The sequence below is a fragment of the Amphiprion ocellaris genome, chromosome 2, assembly GCF_022539595.1.
Source record: "Amphiprion ocellaris isolate individual 3 ecotype Okinawa chromosome 2, ASM2253959v1, whole genome shotgun sequence".
Lineage (NCBI taxonomy): Eukaryota > Metazoa > Chordata > Actinopteri > Pomacentridae > Amphiprion > Amphiprion ocellaris.
The window spans coordinates 18,643,099-18,661,279 of NC_072767.1; the positions used below are offsets into that span (position 1 = coordinate 18,643,099).

At 38.6% G+C, this 18,181-nt stretch overlaps 1 protein-coding gene across 1 annotated transcript in view; it reads left to right on the plus strand.

Annotated features, from left to right (window-relative positions):
* The window catches only part of LOC111567450 (ephrin type-B receptor 1-like), a 110,440-nt gene that overhangs the window by 73,956 nt on the left and 18,303 nt on the right, over positions 1-18,181 (plus strand). The window contains exons 12-16 of the mRNA XM_023268592.3: positions 1,789-1,850; positions 1,947-2,144; positions 9,426-9,673; positions 15,309-15,376; positions 15,976-16,123. Coding sequence (XP_023124360.1) covers positions 1,789-1,850; positions 1,947-2,144; positions 9,426-9,673; positions 15,309-15,376; positions 15,976-16,123 — 724 coding nt within the window. The remainder of the gene's footprint in view (positions 1-1,788; positions 1,851-1,946; positions 2,145-9,425; positions 9,674-15,308; positions 15,377-15,975; positions 16,124-18,181) is intronic.

Sequence of the window (18,181 nt, forward strand, 5' to 3'; positions counted from 1 at the left end):
ATACTGTCAGATGTCCTATCAAAGAGTGTTATTAACACAATGAAAAAATTAAGGCAAAACATCTCATATGATCTATTTACTTGTTTTTTCGGAGGTTTCAGCTACATCTGACAGTATTTGCCTTCATACTAACAAAGTAGGAACCTTCACTGATACAATTAATGTTGACATCCATCATACAAACAATCTCCTGCTGTGTAATGACAAATGAGCAACTCTTTCTGCAGAGGAAGACTATGAGATCCATTTGAAAGCTACCCCATGTACTGTTTTACTTCTTAATTAATGTTTCGAGGTCAAGAAACAACTTTCAGGGATTTGATGGCCAAGTGGCTGAGATGCATATCATGTGGACAAAAATGTCCTCAGCAGCTGAGTCTCTGGTTCAACTAATGACCGGCTGGATGTTTGCTACATGTCGACTCCTGCTCTATTCCCTCACATTTCCTGTCTGCCTCTACTGAAACTACCCTATATAGGCTGAATGTCTTTATCAGAAACTTTTTCTGAGCTAGAGAGTTTGTGGAAATGTGTTTTGACACCTGCAGCTGTTGCAATTCACAAGTAGTAAGCAGAACATTTCAGGATTTGAACATTTTGATGACATGTTGTTAATGTTACGTTAACAATGAAGTGTCTTACCTTAAATGTACAGAACTGTGCCTGATCATCCGACTCAGATCCAGGGAATCTTTCTTTCTTTCTTCATTTTATTTATCTTTTTGAGTAGATAGACAGAGTTTTCTTTCTTTCTTCTTCTTTTTCCAGTTGTTTTAGCAGACTACAGCCTTCTAACAACACTGTGTGGGATTCTTTATTTACTGTTAATTGAAATAAGCCCAATTCACATTTCTTTCTTTTCTCTTTTTTTCTTTCAGCAGTTTTCTATAATTTAGCTTGATAAACATATCATTTTTTTTATTGTTCTGTATCTTCAGTACACAGGGTACTACAGACAAAGAGGAATCATCACAATGTCAGTATTATCACATCAACTTGTACCTAAGCATCAGTTGACAGGACATATTCCTAATACTTCCTGCAAGTGCACAGATTCTTCTTGTACTAGGAAACTACAACTTTTGGATGCATGGAGATATGAAATCACTGTAAATATTTGCTACCTATGAAAATTACATAAATAACAATAACTAAAAAAATCTTTGAATAAAAAATAGCTTCCTTTAATTTTAATATTGTGTGTACAGATGAGTACAAGAGAATTTGTCTAAGCTTGTGTCACAAGGGAGTGTACTGCAGTATATGGATGAAAGACTTTGGAATTACTAGAAATGGAAAATAGGTTGTAGACTAATTATGGCTAAGCTTTTGCACAAATGTGGCAAAAATGTAGTAAATTATCCCAGTTTGTTCCACAAGCATTTCAAAATAGACGTGAAATGTCCCAAGTTTCTGCAACCCCATGACCTCCCAGAAATAGCCAGCGACAAGCCGTCTCTGCAGCGTGCAGTGTACCGTGTCTACTGTGAAGATCAGCTGACATATTAGAATATTACATTCCTTTGGCTCCATCCCCAGATGAAAGCAGGAAACAAGAGCTGACGACACAGAACAGTAACAGCTCGCACTGTAATAATGAATTCCTAAAAAAGTTTTCTCAAGCAGACTCTTTTTTGACATTCAGGAAGACTATTTATTTTACCTCAACCCAGCTGAAGAGAAGACAACCAATTAGATTTCACTCTCGCAACATTTCAAACTTTTGTGCAAAATTTCTGTCTATTTGCTACTTTTTCCCAAAGTCTCTCCATGTGTTTGTGTCTGTAGAAGGAGGCAGCTGAAGGAGAGTGTGTATGGTGACAAGCTGCAGCAGTACAACACCGGAGGAGGTACGACCACGCTTTTATTTCTGTGTTATGAAGACAAATATGTGCTAATGTCCACCATGCAATGTTAGTAATTGAACGTTCTCATATTCTCCCCAGAGGTGACTCTGAGGCCAGACATGTTCAGCGGTCCCACCCCCACAGTGACCTTTCCCACCCTGTCTGAGGGTCACAGTTCACCAGGGGTCAAGATCTACATCGACCCTTTCACCTACGAGGACCCCAATGAGGCCGTTCGCGAGTTTGCCAAAGAAATCGACCCCTCCTGTGTCAAAATAGAGGAAGTCATCGGATCAGGTAGGCGGAGATTTTCATAGTTGACTTTGCCTTGGCCTTCTTCTCTCTCATGTTGTTTCAATAAGGGGTCAAAAGAAAGTCTCAACAAATGCTTAAAATGAAAATCCATGATTATTTAAACACGTGTTAAATATTACTGCATTCATTCTATCTCAAGGAGAGCTTCAATTGAAGAATGATATGAAAAAATCTCACAGTACTATTTCATGTTTACTATGAACTCCCATAGAAGGGAAGCTAGAAAAGTAAACCTTGGTTTGTTTAATGAGACCAACTGCCACTTGAAACAGCAGATACTCTACAGTAAATTAATCAATTTCTTCAGCTGCACCAGACTTTTGTGTCAATGTGAAAGATCTGGAAACACGCAATGTCAATTTATTATTTTCCTTTGAAGTCAGGAGAGATGTTTTATTCATGCTGAAAACTTTCACAGGAATAAATTAAAACTGTCTTCATGCATTCTCTTTGGCGATCTGCACTCTCACTGTAAAAATGCTGTGTGATGTTTGGCAAACGGAGAAAGTTGGTCCCAAAGCTTCCTCAGAATTTTTTTTGGGGGGTAGAGTTTTTGCATTTCAGCTGTGGGAAGGCAAAGGGAAAGACAGGAACAAAAAAAGGAAGAACTTTAAGATCAAGTTACTTATTTTAGCAGTAATTCCTACAATATCTTTTATTATTTCATATTAATTTTATGATTTTTACCCAGACGAAAACACAACACACAGATTCAATACATAAAAATGTCTAAAAAAAAAACAAAAACAAAAACCAATACTTATACTTAGAATGTGCAAAAATCTGCTATACATTACAAATTTTCCCCAGTCATCAATTGGTGGCTTGCATGTGTAAAATAAATTATTCTAAAATAGTGCCCCAAAAAGTGTCTCAAAGGCAAATAGTTAACACTTTAACCTCTTGCACCGCCTTATCATTTCACATCTTTATCATTTGTTTGTGTTATTCCTAAAAAAAAAAAAAAAATAGGACCATGACATAATTGCAGTAATAGCAATATACTCAACAATGTTCCAAAACCTAGTAAAAGGTTTGTTTCTTGAAACAAGTAGGTATTAAAAATTAATGTTAATGCTTATTGTGGATTTTGCTGTCAAACTTCTGAACAAGAAAAGCACTCCGCCAACACTGCTTAGTTGTATCATTTCCGACAGCTGAAATCTTGACAAAAGTCAAAAATCACGGAACTATAGAATGTGGCCATTTAATATAGACGTACCCACAAGCAACATGACCTTGCGCTGAGCACAGGCGTGTGTTATGCATGTGTACGTTATGTACGGATACCGAATCACGTGACCTAAACATGTAGTGGGCAGCAGGAATTGATGGGACTCAGAAACACCCCCATAATTTAATCAATTGTTCCTTGTATAATTTCTGACGGATAAGACCCGATAAGTCTGCAACGTTGGATTTTTAGTAGGATCACAATCATGTGATCATCAGCAAGCCGCTGACATAGTGTTCACTTGTTGTCATAGTACCACTATCTCGCAGTGACACAGAAGTCTTCAACAAATCCGTGGATCCAGACTATAAGGCATCACTGCTAAAATCTAATCAGTTGGTTCTTGTGTCATTTTTTACCTTTCCGGAAAATTTCATCCAAATTCGTTAGTCCATATGTGAGAAATTTTGCTAACAGACAGACAAACAGACGGACAAACCAACGCCGATCATCACATAACTCCATTGAGGTTCCGCCTCCTTGGCAGAGTAATAAATACCTAATTCAAGGCCTCAAAGGCATAGACCATAGAACATTTTCAAACTAAATATTTTACCTCTGAAATTTATGTTATACTAGCAGGGGACCCACAAAAAACCCAGATTCACTGTAACTAGTTTGGACATAATTTGATTAAAGGTGGCATATGCGATTCTAATCCAATCCACTTTTTGTCAGATTCAGTAAACATCTCCTGACAGGTCTGGCTTTTTTATGAGAAACAAACTAAGTGGTTTGGACTGCTTTTTACTGCACCTTACCAGTCCCGTGTCCCGTACATTAAAGCTGAACAATATGCAAACAATATCATACTGAAATAACTTTGACAGATAGTGTAAATGTGATATGAGTCCTGATCTCAGAATGTATGATAATACAAAGATGTTGATGTGATTTTTGCTATGGTATGTACCAAACAAGCATGTTACCTTCCTTCTGGAGACTAAGGTTTGTGGTCAGCGACAGCATCACTGCAGCACTATAGTGCTTCTTTTATAATGGTATGTCATGACACATTTTACCTAAATCAAAAAGTTGCAGCTCCTTGCAATGTGGATATAGCACTGGGACTAGTCCACCATTTCAATACTATTTTGATTAATTGTTCAGCCCTATATGTACATCTGAACTTGTGCATGTTTCTACTCTATGTAAATATGCTAATGAGTTCACTATCAGCAATCTTTCTCCAGAATCACAGACTCCTTTGTAATTACGAATCTTGTCAGGGAGTACAGTGTGAATTAAAGTGGATTCTGCTGTGGAAACTTCTCTTGTGGCCCCGGAGAGCAGATGACTCTTTTGTCAAACTCTAATTAGGGATGAAGTTTATATTGTTCTCTTATGGCACATATTTCTAATTAAATCTATGTTGGACTCTCTCAGGTCTTGACCATTCTTTTTATTTTTCTAGTGTTTCAGATCTCTTACTAAAAAAGAAAAAAAAATCATTTTCTTACAATACATTTTAGAGCGATTTGATACTGTGTGCTTTTGAAGTGGCACTTGATATTAGAAACAGTTAGAAATTAAAATGTCATTTGAATTTATATTCCTTCAAACAAGCAGCCCAGAATCCAGGCGATGAAATGTCAGTTCAGTGCTTTTCTCATCATTCGCTACTAGAGAAAAACCCCAGAGGGTTAATCAATCAATTACCACAAATTAATCAATACCAATAAAAACATGAGGTCAAGTTCATCTTCAAAGTACTGGCTGCTGTCTGGATATGTGCGCGCTGTACCGAATAGGAACTTTAACTCTATGTGATATTTTGTCCATATATTTATATCGTGGTATGAGTACATATAGTGACATTAATCTTTTTGGGAAAAACAATCATCAGTTGATTAAAAAAAAATCTTCTCTGGGGTTATTTTCATACCTAAAAAAACAAAATACTTCAAAGAAACCAGCTGATGCCGTCCCTTATACTGCTACCACAGTGTAAGGGGTGGCATACTGATTCTTATTGGCCATAGTCAGTAATCTTGGGCAGATTTTAATATCTTAATATTATTTAAAACTGTTTGTCTATTACCTCAAACCAGTTTTGGAATGTTTTTGCTTCAGACGTTAAACCCCTGAAAACTCATAACTTCTTTTTCTTCAGACCAAAGCCAATCAAATCCAAATGGCTATTGATCTCTGGGTGTTAAAGGTCGTGAACCAGATTGAGACTCTCACCACTCTGAGTATGTGCTTTGGGCTTTGGTCGGTTGAGCCACTCTGAGAGGCTCTCGGTAATCCCTCGGTTTCTCACTTTATTTCTCCAAGGGAAGGGTTTCTCACCTCAGCCAGAGGTGAAAAAGAAACGAGGAGGGAGGCTAAAATATAAACCGAGGTGATATGAGACATGGCTGGACTTTTATCCTTCAAATGGCTCGATGTCTCCCAATCTAAGCAAGAGTAAAAATGTATCCACTGCTATTTCTCTCTTGTTTTGCTCTCCGTGTTTCTTTCATACATCCCCTTGTCTCCAACTCTTTCTGTGGTTCAGCCCCTCTGGAGTTTTAGGGTTTGTTTTTGTATAGAGAAATGCTAAACAAAGAACCAAGAAGAACAACAGATTGAGGAGGGAAGATAAAAGAAGGAAGCACCCTAAGGAGATAATAAAAATATCTCACCTTACTCCCTCATCCTCTCCCTGTGTGATAACACCCTCTCTTTTCCTGTTTTCTCATTACTATCACTGACACTGTAAGAAATGTCCTTCACACAAAGTTCTATGATGAAGACAAGTCATCAAACATTTAAATTTATAATAGCAAGGATGAATAATGTCTCATCTGACAGTTACTTAACCAACAGTATATTTAGATATGCTAAAGATCTAAGACAGGATTTTACAACAAAGCCAAAGAATTTTTCTTTTCAAGCTCTATCCTCTCCTTTACTTCCACGATTTTCGAGAGAGAAGTGACATGTCATCTGATTTTGCCTCTCTTGGAGAAAATTACTGTTTTTGTCCCTCTCTGTTTGTCCTTCCATCCTTCCTGTCCTCCCCCCCACATCAATCTCTTCTTCCATTCCCATCCTCTTTCCATTCTCCTTCCTATTTTGCTCTCCATCCATCTCTGCTTCTGCTGGTTTATATCAGTGACAGTAGATAGTTTTTAATGAGCACTGAGATGTGGAGCAGAGATCACAGTGAGACAGGACGACACGGCCTGTCATCCAATTCCCATCACTCATCCATTATTCACACACTGATTTTTATCTCTGGGATGAGGACTTTTATTTTGAAGTGATATTCAATTTTCATATCCCCAAGTAACGCACTGCTGCATTTATTCTGACAAAATACATCTGCGTTCCCATAGAAAGGACATTTTTGGTGCATTGAACAAGTTCATTGAAGTTACAACCAGCTCTTTTTTTTTTGACATTGTAACCGGATTGATCAACATGGCAGTCATAGATTGTATAAAAGAAGAGAATGTCTCTACTTTGACACTGACCACTGGTTTGCAGAGTATTGTTTGGCAGCCATCTTGTTTTTTGGTTGTGCTTTTTGTTTTTTTTTAAGGTGAAGCATATTTCGATGAAAGGGTGGAGCTGACTCTGAGCCTTGGACTATCTATGGGTAACATATTTTGGGATTTTATTTGGGATCATAGACTGTAGATTAAAGATGGATGCAGCCTATTGTTCTGAAAAGTGAAGCCACCACAGAAGTACCTTACACCTGTTTTCTTTGAAACAGCCAGCAGGAGGCGTCTCCTTTGATTGCCAAAAATGTCTTATTGTATAGAAGTCTATGAGAAAATTGCCCTAATTCTACTTTGATTTGTTACTGTAGTAAACATTTTCCAAATTAGTTTATGGTCTCAATCACTATTTTCAAGTCTCTTTCAATACAGAATGTTAATTTTTTAAATTGTGGTCCCATTTAGAGCAAATTTGATGATAAAGCAAGGTATATTTTAGGGCGGGGCTACCTTGTAATTGATAGGTTGCTAGCACTGATGAATAAATAAGATACTATCAAGTTATTCAGTCTGAAAACAAATCTGTTTAATCATCCAGAGAAATACTCCCTGTGAAAACAGCTGTATAAAAGAAGAAGTAGTTTAGAAAACCCTCTGCCCTCATACCTTTTCTACATCATATCATGGGGAATTGTATCCGGCATTCACACCCACCTGATGCTCTTCAGAGGTAAGACAGCAACCGGGGTTACGACCTCTCTGTTTTTCTTCACTTTTCACATCATTAACCTCATACAACACTAAGAGTGCCTTCTTGTCTGGGTGATATGTGAAAATGATGTTCATATTTTCATGAAAAGATAAAACTTGGTACACGTGCATTTTTAAGCGCTGAACATTTTTAGAAATTGAACCATCACAAAAACATTTTTTAAAAGTATTTCAGAGACATGACATGATTATTTTGTTTTTGTTGTTAAACTAATTCTTCATTGTTCTTTACAGCTGTGGCTTTGTTTGCTTTTACAATGCGCCTGGTAGCCTTTCATGCAGCCACAACTTGAGAGTTCACAGATGGAGAGACCTACCTGTGAAAGTGTTGACCACAACTGTCTCCAGTTACTTGGCTGTATCTAACTGCAGCCTGTTGAAGATGGCAGATTTACTGCCAACTCAAGAGCTTGTCTCCCACTGTATCCTCCTTGTGCTCTGCACTTTTGAGCAGCTGCATTTTAAGAGCTGTTAACTGAAGTGTGCCAAGTTTCAAGCTTTATGAAAAAGTGTCATTTTCATATATCACCTCAAATTTGGCACAAATCACCTGGACTGTTTCAGGAAAGAGTGCCTGAAATGTGTGCTATCATCATATTTAAATTATATCACCTCTCATCTCTCTTTATGATGACTTGCTTTTCATTCCATCCTTTGAAACAACTATAAACATCCTTGATTTCTTGCAAGCCACTCAGTACTTCAGTTTAGGGTCCTCTTAGACTCTTGAGAAGCCTTTTAAAGGATGTTGGTCATCAGGATTAGCTTGGTTTGGTCATGAATACTAGAAAACTTGAGCACTTTAGTGAAAGATGCAGGCATCCTGCACTAAGAAAGAGTGTACAAAGTAAGACACTGAGAAACTGTCGTCATAAAAACTGTTAGCTAGTTCACTGTTTGTACATGGCGGAAAGAGGAAACTTCATGTCTTGACCTGCTACATGTGCTTTGACCACTTTTTTTTTTATTTTATTGTTTCTGGTAAGGTAACTAATGCAAAGAAAATGCTGGTTTTCTATGTGACACAGAGACCTCAGCTCAATGAAGTGATGCTATAGAGTGTTTCACAGAGGAAGAAAGTGCTTTAGCCTACAAGACAAATCAAACTGCAGCAAGCTTCTGAACCTATGAACTTGTTGCAGTGCAGACTCTTTATCCATCAGGTCACCAAGCTGCTTTTATTTAACCAAGAGATTACATTTGTGGTGTGACGTGCAAAGCCAAGTATCTGAGCAATAATAACGTCTCTGTCCCTTTTATCTTGTTTTCCACCTCTGCTACACAACCTTCTGTCACCCCAGAGAGCAGTTATTGAGGGGATCCAATTTTTGGTGTTCTTTCAGCCTGCAAAAAATGTGCCCTTGAGCAAACCCCTCGACCTCAATCTGCTCCGGCGGAGCTGCTCAGAAGCCATCAGTATGAGACGGAGGCTGCAGACAGCAGCTCCCAGCACTGAGTGTTTGTGTGTTAACATGCCCTGCCCCTCACACTGTTCCCCAACTCAGCAGCTGCAAACACCAGTGTGCTCCTTTTTATTCACGCTCATTCATGTTTTAATAATGAAAGGTAACAAAATGGCATCGAATTTCTCAGCAGACACATTTTACATCATAATTGCGATAATTTTATTAGCCCCTTTTGCTATGTAATAATTTATTTACGGGCTGTGAATAAAGGTACATTAAAAAACAACTATTTAAAACAGTGCACTTGTTGTTTTCCCTGCTGAGTCACATTCTATTTTCTGAAAAGTCCTCCATGTGTAGTAATTGTGTCTTTGTACAGACTGCCCTAATTTCACCTACTTAATGTTTTCTTCTTTCTCAGGTGAGTTTGGAGAAGTGTACAAAGGTCGCCTGAAACCTGTGGGGAAAAAAGAAATCCCTGTGGCCATCAAGACCTTGAAGGTGGGCTACTCTGAGAGGCAGAGGAGGGACTTCCTGTCCGAGGCGTCAATCATGGGCCAGTTTGACCAACCGAACATCATCAGACTGGAGGGCGTAGTCACCAAGAGCAGACCGACAATGATCATCACAGAGTTCATGGAAAACGGAGCACTCGACTCATTTCTCAGGGTAAATAACACACATACTGCTGCTGCCGCAATGCGAGTGCATTAATGCATATGGGAACAACAAGGTTTACCCAGTCCCCAACAGATATCTTTGAATTAAAGCTGGATATATGTGATATTGTATGCCCAATATCATTCTTGCTTTGTTAAGAAGCTCTTTCTTAACCTTGGAAAAAGCAGTTTGAGGTTCACATACTTCCTTATTCTTGAGTTTTCTGCTGTATCACCTGCTACGCTTTTTTTTTTTTTTTTTTTTTTACCATAACTGTGTTCATCTTTAGGACTTGTCATTTATGTTATCATTTAAGTTTTACAATTCATTCATTAACATGACAACTCTAAGACTAAATGTTTTAGACTAAATAAAGTCTCATGGCAAAAATGTTTTAAAAATCCTAAATCTTCGGGTTTTGATTTGAAAAGGTCTGAACAGGATCAGTTCCAATCCGTGGCATTGATTTGCCATTTCCTCTGTCTCCTTGCCCACTTTTCAAAAGTTCCTTGAAGAAATCAAGAAAATGCTGAAAAAAATTAGCTAACAAAAAAATGTATTGTTTCCTCAATCTAATTGGAAGTCAGTGAAGGATGTGAAAAGAAGCCAGAAAACAACGGGAGTGAATTATTGCACCACTGTCTTCATATGTTCTAATATCCAGCCAGAACCAGAAAAGCTCCTCCTTCAGATCAGCTCTTTCTACTCCTTCACGTCTCTTCACTTTCACATGACACACTGCCGCTCAAAGAGGTGAAATCCTTGCAGAAATAAGTGCAGCATTTCTTTAGTGTACATTTTAATTGCCTACTTCCATTCTTTCTGTGGAAATTTAGATGATCATTATAACTGCTGTTGTTGAGCCGCCTGTCTACTTGGAAAGACGCGTATTGAGCAGCTTGCAGTGATGTGAGCTGACGTGACCAGTGTGAAAACTGCATTTGACTGCATATAGAGAAGTTTGCTACTTTGGTCAGTTCAGTAAAAAGATAAAACCAAATTAAACACGGCCATTAACTGTCTTCAGTGGTGAAAAACATTCATTCGTCACAAGATAAATGACAGTTGTTTGACAGATTTTTGAGGGCATGTTGTAATTATGTTCTCTGTCACATTTGCAAACCTGTTGCTCTGTGACTCCTTTGAACAAGTTGACATTTCTGTCAGCGACATGCTTTGCCAAGTTGTGTTTGCTCCCTCGGTCTGCGTAGGTAAAACACCTTTTACAGACAGACCGTGTGATGTCTCTGGTCTCTCCCTGACTTTCGACCAAAGCGAAATAAGGCCAAATTTTGCTTTGTGCATCTACTTTGAAGACAATTTGTGGATGGTTGGCAAGAGCCCCTGTTGTTGCAGCACACATCTAGTTTTGTCACCATTAAAGCTGTAGTTTGCTTGTGAGACAAGAAAAAAGCAGTTGACAAGCCCACTATGCCTGCAAGGAGTGGAAACGGAGTACCACACACACACACACACACACACACACACACACACACAAACAAACACAAACATACTACCCTGCCGTTGCACATTTATGTAAATTACAGTAAATAAAGCTTTTATTAAAAACTGTCATTCTTTAAGTATGGATCCTAATAAAATAGGAAGAGTATATTTTTCTTGCAATGATGCTTTTAGTAATGATTTACCAGGAAACACCAATACTCACGGTATCATGTGCATACTACTAATGGGCAGATTGTGGCGGTTAATTGAAGGATTGAAAAGACCAGATCATAAAAAATTATATCCGGACTAATAGCAGTTTATCACAGGTGGGTGAAAATGATTAATTAATAATTAATGAGAAAAATATAACTGCGAAAGTATTTTAAGCTTAATTTTTTGTCAGGAACAAAAAGGCAGACTAGACTTTCATACACGAGTTTCAAGGTGCTTTTGTCTTAAACAGCAGTTGAACAAAAGTCAGAAAATTTAAAAGTATACACTACTGTTCAAAAGTTTGGGGTCACCCAGACAATTTCATGTTTTCCATGAAAACTCACACTTTAATTCATGTGCTAACATAATTGCACAAGGGTTTTCTAATCATCAATGAGCCTTTCAACACCATTAGCTAACACAATGTAGCATTAGAACACAAGAGTGATGGTTGCTGGAAATGTTCCTCTGTACCTCTATGGAGATATTCCATTAAAAATCAGCCGTTTCCAGCTAGAATAGTCATTTACCACATTAACAATGTCTAGATTGGATTTCTGATTAATTTAATTTTATCTTCATTGAAAAAATGCTTTTCTTTGAAAAATATGGACATTTCTAAGTGACCCCAAACTTTTGAACAGTAGCATAATTAAAAACATAAATGGGAGGGGTAGATTTCTATTGTCAACAATGATACACAAGTGTAATGTAATGTTACCATATCGTCATGCTTACGTATATCCCAGTGAGAAATAACAGTAATGCAGGTCTCTTGTAGAAAATCATTAATTTACATGGGTAGCAGGTGGATGACTTATATGTACTTGCATATCCAGATGATGCCATGCTGGTCCATGCATTACTAATGTACACTATAAATTTATTTTAACTAATTTTCTGTGTGTCTGCAAGTTTCTATGTTATGTAAATTTTATCATCAAAGTCCAGGAGGATACACATAGACCTCGCTGCAGACACAATCCAAAATTTGTGAGTCCACAGAGTGTACAAGATGAAAGCTCGCCGACTGGACATATGCCAGGAAACAAATGAATCTCAAAGCACATGCTTGTTTTGAAGAGAGGCTGTGCGAGGAGATTAGCCACCATCCTCTCCTTTACAATTCATCATTAAAAGAGTTGTAATTCAAGCTGGCACTGCCGCACCTTAGAGGTGCTTTGATTTGTAGATGTTCTCCGTCGATGGTGCCCAAACACAGATGGAAGTCCTAAATTCTCCAGAAATCCTGTGCTATGTCCACCCACTGTGCCTGGCATATCTCAGGAGTAAACACAAACCAATCTGCAACTAGCAACTCCTGTAAAAAGTGCAAAGTCACAGCCTTTTAGAAACATCCACAGTAGCCCTGTGTGTGTTTTGTGTTTGATGTGAGGTCCGAGCATCTGTGTGGCAGACTATATTGTAGAAGACAAAACCACATTCACTCTCTGTGTTCAAAGTCTTTATCAGTCAGCGAATGGGGATGTGGAAACTATGAACTGGCCTTCAACTTTAGTTCAAAATCACACACACTAAGGTTCAAGCACATAAATACCCAAACTGTTGAAGAGAGCAGGACTGGGAGTTTTTGGAGATAGAGACTCAAAGACAGAAACAACCTCCTGCTCTTCCTCTTCTCCTCTCTTTTCCTTCCTGTGCTCTTTCCTCCTCATCCTGCCAATCTGTCTGTCTGACAGTCTGCCCGTCTCTTTGATCCTGCCCTCCTTTTGAGGCGCCTCTAAAAACAGAAAGAGAAACTCTTTGATGCTTGGTTCTCACAGCATGATCTCTTTTGACTCAGAAATCATCCGTTGACTCATGCACACACACACACATGCGCACACGCACACATACGTTCACAAACATAATGATCGATCTTGCTGGTGTTGCTGTCCTAGCGTGACCATCTTGCAGGCACAAGACCCAGAGGATCAATGGAGCATGTGCGTGTTTGTTTGTACCAAGAAGAAGGTTTTTGCCTGCAGAGGATTAAGCTAGTGGAGCATCAAAGGTGTGGTTTGATGCACAAAGTGAATTAAAAGACACGCACACACCTACGACCGCAACTATATCAGCAGGGGATGCCAGTGATGTTTCAAGAGATAGAGACAGTCTGGCCCAAAGGTGAAAGGGTAAAACAGCTAAAAAGGCAAATATTCTGAGTTTCATCAAAAATGCTTCATAAAAACAACAAGCCTCCAGCACCTCAAAATATGAACTTCATAAACTCTGCAAGTGCTTCAAAACAGCAGTAGGCAGAAAGCGAAGCCCTCACCACCATGTCTTATCTGGACTTTGTTGTCTTGATACTGTCTCACCTGCTCTTGGTGAAAAGCCTTGTGATTGACTTATATCTCCCATCACAGGCTAGATTTCCAAAGCCTTAACATGAAGTGAAGGTGCAGAAGGCCAACTTTCTCTCAACCCACTTGAATTGCGGTCTGCCGGAAGGTTAATATAGATTTTTTTTTTGTCCAATTATGTCAAAAATACTGCCTACCGCAGCTTTAAAGCCACTTGGAGACTTGGTCAGCTTGCTTCATGCTACTCAAAGTGTACAGTATGTCATTTAGTATATGTTCACACATTATAAACATGCAGCTTCGCTCAAATTAAGATGCCAAAGATGTATCTGTATTCATCTGTCAATGTAAGAACCTTGAACATGAGCACACGTATTTGTGAGGATGTCAGAGCGTTTTTAAGTATTCGGTTTGCTTGAATAGTTTGTTGTCATCCAATTACATCTAAAGGAGAGATATCTTTATAGTATATTCACATGTTCACATCATAGACTGCACATGAAAACAGATGAATCCTCCATGATGTTACCCATTGATCTCCAGAGTATTGTATAGATTGTCCTGTAATGACACCCACCTGCCACCTAAGGCAGCCACACCCGTAATTATGCGACACCACAAGCCTTAATAAAATTTAAACACGTTAGTGATATATAAATGCATCCCCTGCACACTTGTCGGTAACAGGGAAATTAACCGTAGAGAACAAAACTGTTTATTGTAACATGTTTGATTCTGCTTTGAATATGGAAATTTTGACAAAGGGGTTTACAATTCTACACTGTCATTTAGCAGACGCTTTTATCCAAAGCAACTGAGAGTAGATTCAACACAACAGGGATCTAGTCAGGAGAAAACTGGAACTGAAGTTTTTGACACTTGGTAAACAATTGAATGGGGCAAAAAGCCTGCTGCCATGGCCTCCTCCTGGAACTTTCAGATTGTCTAGTCTGCCTGTGTTGTGTTACTCTCAGCTGGGCACACAAAAACAAATCAAAGTGTTTTTTTTAACCTTGGTTTATTCATGGATAGTTTTGCGCTGAACACAGTGACACGTCTGGAAACTGCCCAGTGCAGACAGAGTCCTACTTGGTGGCCACTGAGCAGTGTACTGGAGCAGTTGGCGTTAAGGGACTTGCTCAAACATTACAGTGGTATTAATGAGAGACGGTCATGGGATGCTTTTTCACTTTCCCTGCCTAATTCTATCCTTCCAGTCGCAAGTGTGCGCGAATTTTGTCTGTATATAGAAAACTACCAAAATTGTCAGACGCTGCTCTCTAATTCTGACAGCAAAAAGGTTTGGTGGAAGGTATTTAAGATGTTATTAGAAAAATCAACAAGCATATTGACTTCTAAACATATCATAAGACTCATAGAAAATGGGTAGAAGAGTGAAAAAAGAGAATTGAATCCTTGTAATTGCAAAGCTGAAGTTAACACATGACAACAGCAGCAGCAGTGATCAGAGTTTCTTTATTTCCATCATCTTTGCCACCTACCACTGACACTATACCATCATAAGCTGTAAATAGTGCATTCCCCCAGCAAAAAAGTTGTGTTTTATCATTCCATGCAAAGAACTGACACATCTTCTCACTTGCAAGACTTTCTGTAAATAGCTAAAGTGATAATGGAAAGTAAAAATAATCCTGTCACGGTTCTTGGTTTTGCAGCAAAATGATGGACAGTTCCCAGTGATCCAGCTGGTTGGTATGCTGAGGGGCATTGCATCTGGAATGAGGTAGTGACACACAAACACACACACATACATTTTGACTACAGCAATCAGTTTTATTATAAAGATGAAGGAGAAACTTTTTCGGATCTTTCAGTGACTGTTATGAGAAGTTACATTTCTTTGTGACAATATCAGTTCTTTCACTTTGAGATTTCATGTGGTGATATCCAATACTGTCTGGTTTCGTGCATCAGCAGCTTGAGATAGGCCGCTTCTGTAGCCTGCAAACTCTCTTTCTCACACTCGTGCAAACACACAAGAACAAACACAACCTCTACTACATGCTGTACATTAATCCGAGGCATTTATTCAAGTTAACAGCACCACAACTTGTAGGCTTGGCAGATTGAAACACACACACATTCACACACACTGATCCTATCTGTTTTATCGCAGTCTGTGATAACACAGAAAAACATGCGCATATACACAAACATTAAATCCCATTCCTATTTTATCGAAGGTAGCTGGCAGTGATAACACACACAAACACACAGCCACACACACACCCACTCTCTAAATCCCATTACCTTTTTATAGTAGCCAAGGTAGCTGGCAACAGATAACACATATTCACACAATAAATCCTGTTGATGTTACAGATACCTGGCGGAGATGAGTTATGTTCACCGGGACCTGGCAGCTCGAAACATCTTGGTTAACAGTAACTTGGTGTGTAAGGTGTCTGACTTCGGCTTATCCCGGTATCTGGAGGAGGACACCTCTGATCCCACCTACACCAGCTCACTGGTAAGGACTCAAAAGTGTAAGCTCCAGGAGACAAACTAATTCTTCATTCATACTCCAGCCTAAAGAGAGCAATGTATTTTTTGCAGTGGTAGTTCTAATAAAAAGAAGGCTTCACTGTTCCTCTGACATTTATAAAAAAGAACATTTTAACTCTATGGCCATGCTGGTCTTTACCACACATTAAGAAAAAAATGAAATTCTCACATGGATGAAAAATTGATAACTGTGCTTATCTTCTACTTCTACACAAGTTTAAGATCAACCAGAGATTGGGAGTAGTTATTACAAATCCTCATTTGTTCCCAGGGCTTTCAGGTTACTAAAGTTTCTCTTTCCATTCAATTATCTACTCAGAATTGAATTTCATAATGTGTTGCTGTCACTCTTTCTAACACATTCATCTGTCTGGCTGTTTCAGTTCAGTTTAGTTCCATTAAATTTTATTTATATAGCGCCAATTGCAATTCAGATTGTCTCAGCACACTTTACAGAACCCATATGCCTGAAGCCCCAGATCAAGCCCTGAGGTGACAGTGGCAAGAAAAAACTCCCTTTTAACGGGAAGAAACCTTTAGCAGAACCCGGCTCACATGGGTGGACCCATCTGTCTGCTGGCCGGTGGGTTGAGAGGGACAGGAGATGAGGAGGGGGTGGGGGACAAGGAAACGCATTAAACACATTGGGATGCATGCATGATAAGAGTAACATAGATGATACATACAAGGTAATGCATAATGAATACAGAGTGAATTACACAACATTGAGAGGGATTCATAAGTTTACTGTTATAGTGTAAAGCTCTGGCATTAAATATACTGCTTATATAGCTGGTAGTAATATGCAAACTGTGTAGATGAGCATATCTAGTGTAGTAAGGGCGATGCAGAGTAGATTGGTGGAAATGGGCAGCTGGAAGCGGTGGACTTTAGGAGAGACAGCAGCAGCAGCATCCCACAGTGGACATGATGTTATACTGTGAACTGTACATCTGAGACCTTTAAATCCCTCCAATTGTTGATTTAACCCCCTGGAAACTCATCCCTTTGCACCGACGTTACATATTAAGCAGTTTTATGCATGAAAAGAATCTTTCATAAAATTTGATTGATGATTTGAGGTTTGTTCTGAGGCTGGTGCCAGAGATAACGCATGCATTGGACTTGGTGTCAGTGCTCCAAGATAGTGAAGTTACCAAAATTCTTAACAGTCAACAGTTTATATATCTATATATCTATCTATATATCAAATATCCATCCATCCATCCATCCATCTATCTAGATAGATAGATAGATAGATATTTCTATTTCCAGTTTACATGCACAGAGCAGCATTTCATTTAATCCTGTTCTGCTTTTACCTCAGTGGTCAGTGCTGCATTGCATTCTGTCTCACAGTGCTTTTAGAGTTTATTCTGTAAATGGAAAATGAGTTGAGCGACTCTTTTCCGCTCACCCTGTTCAACAGGTCTTAACCCTGAAGCTGATGAAAATGAAATGATCAGTTTTTAGGACGAGTAAGAAATTCTGGATGAAGACTGGATATTTAGCTAATGTTTCTCCTTAACTTACCTCCCCCTTTCTGACTTCCTGTCCTGTGCACAAGCACAAACACAAGCCTCTTTTTTTGTTTCACATTTACAGAACCAGTGATGTGTACGAACACTAGATTTTTTTTACAGTGCAGAATTAGTAGACCATGATGAAGTATTCACTTAACTGGACAAAAACTGTACTTCATTAGAATGGCTGAGTTTACCTTATAACTAGATATTTAGTCATATACTACTGTTCACAAGGTTGGAGTCACATAGAAAAGTCCTTATTTTTGAAAGAAAAGCATTTTTTTTCAATGAAGATAACATTCAATTAATCAGAAATACAAACATGTGGCCTATTCTAGCTGGAAACCGCTGATTTTTAATGGAATATCTACATAGGGGTACAGAGGAACATTTCCAGCAACCATCACTCCTGTGTTCTAATGCTACATTGTGTTAGCTAATGGTGTTGAAAGGCTAACTGATGATTAGAAAACCCTTGTACAATTATGTTAGTGCAT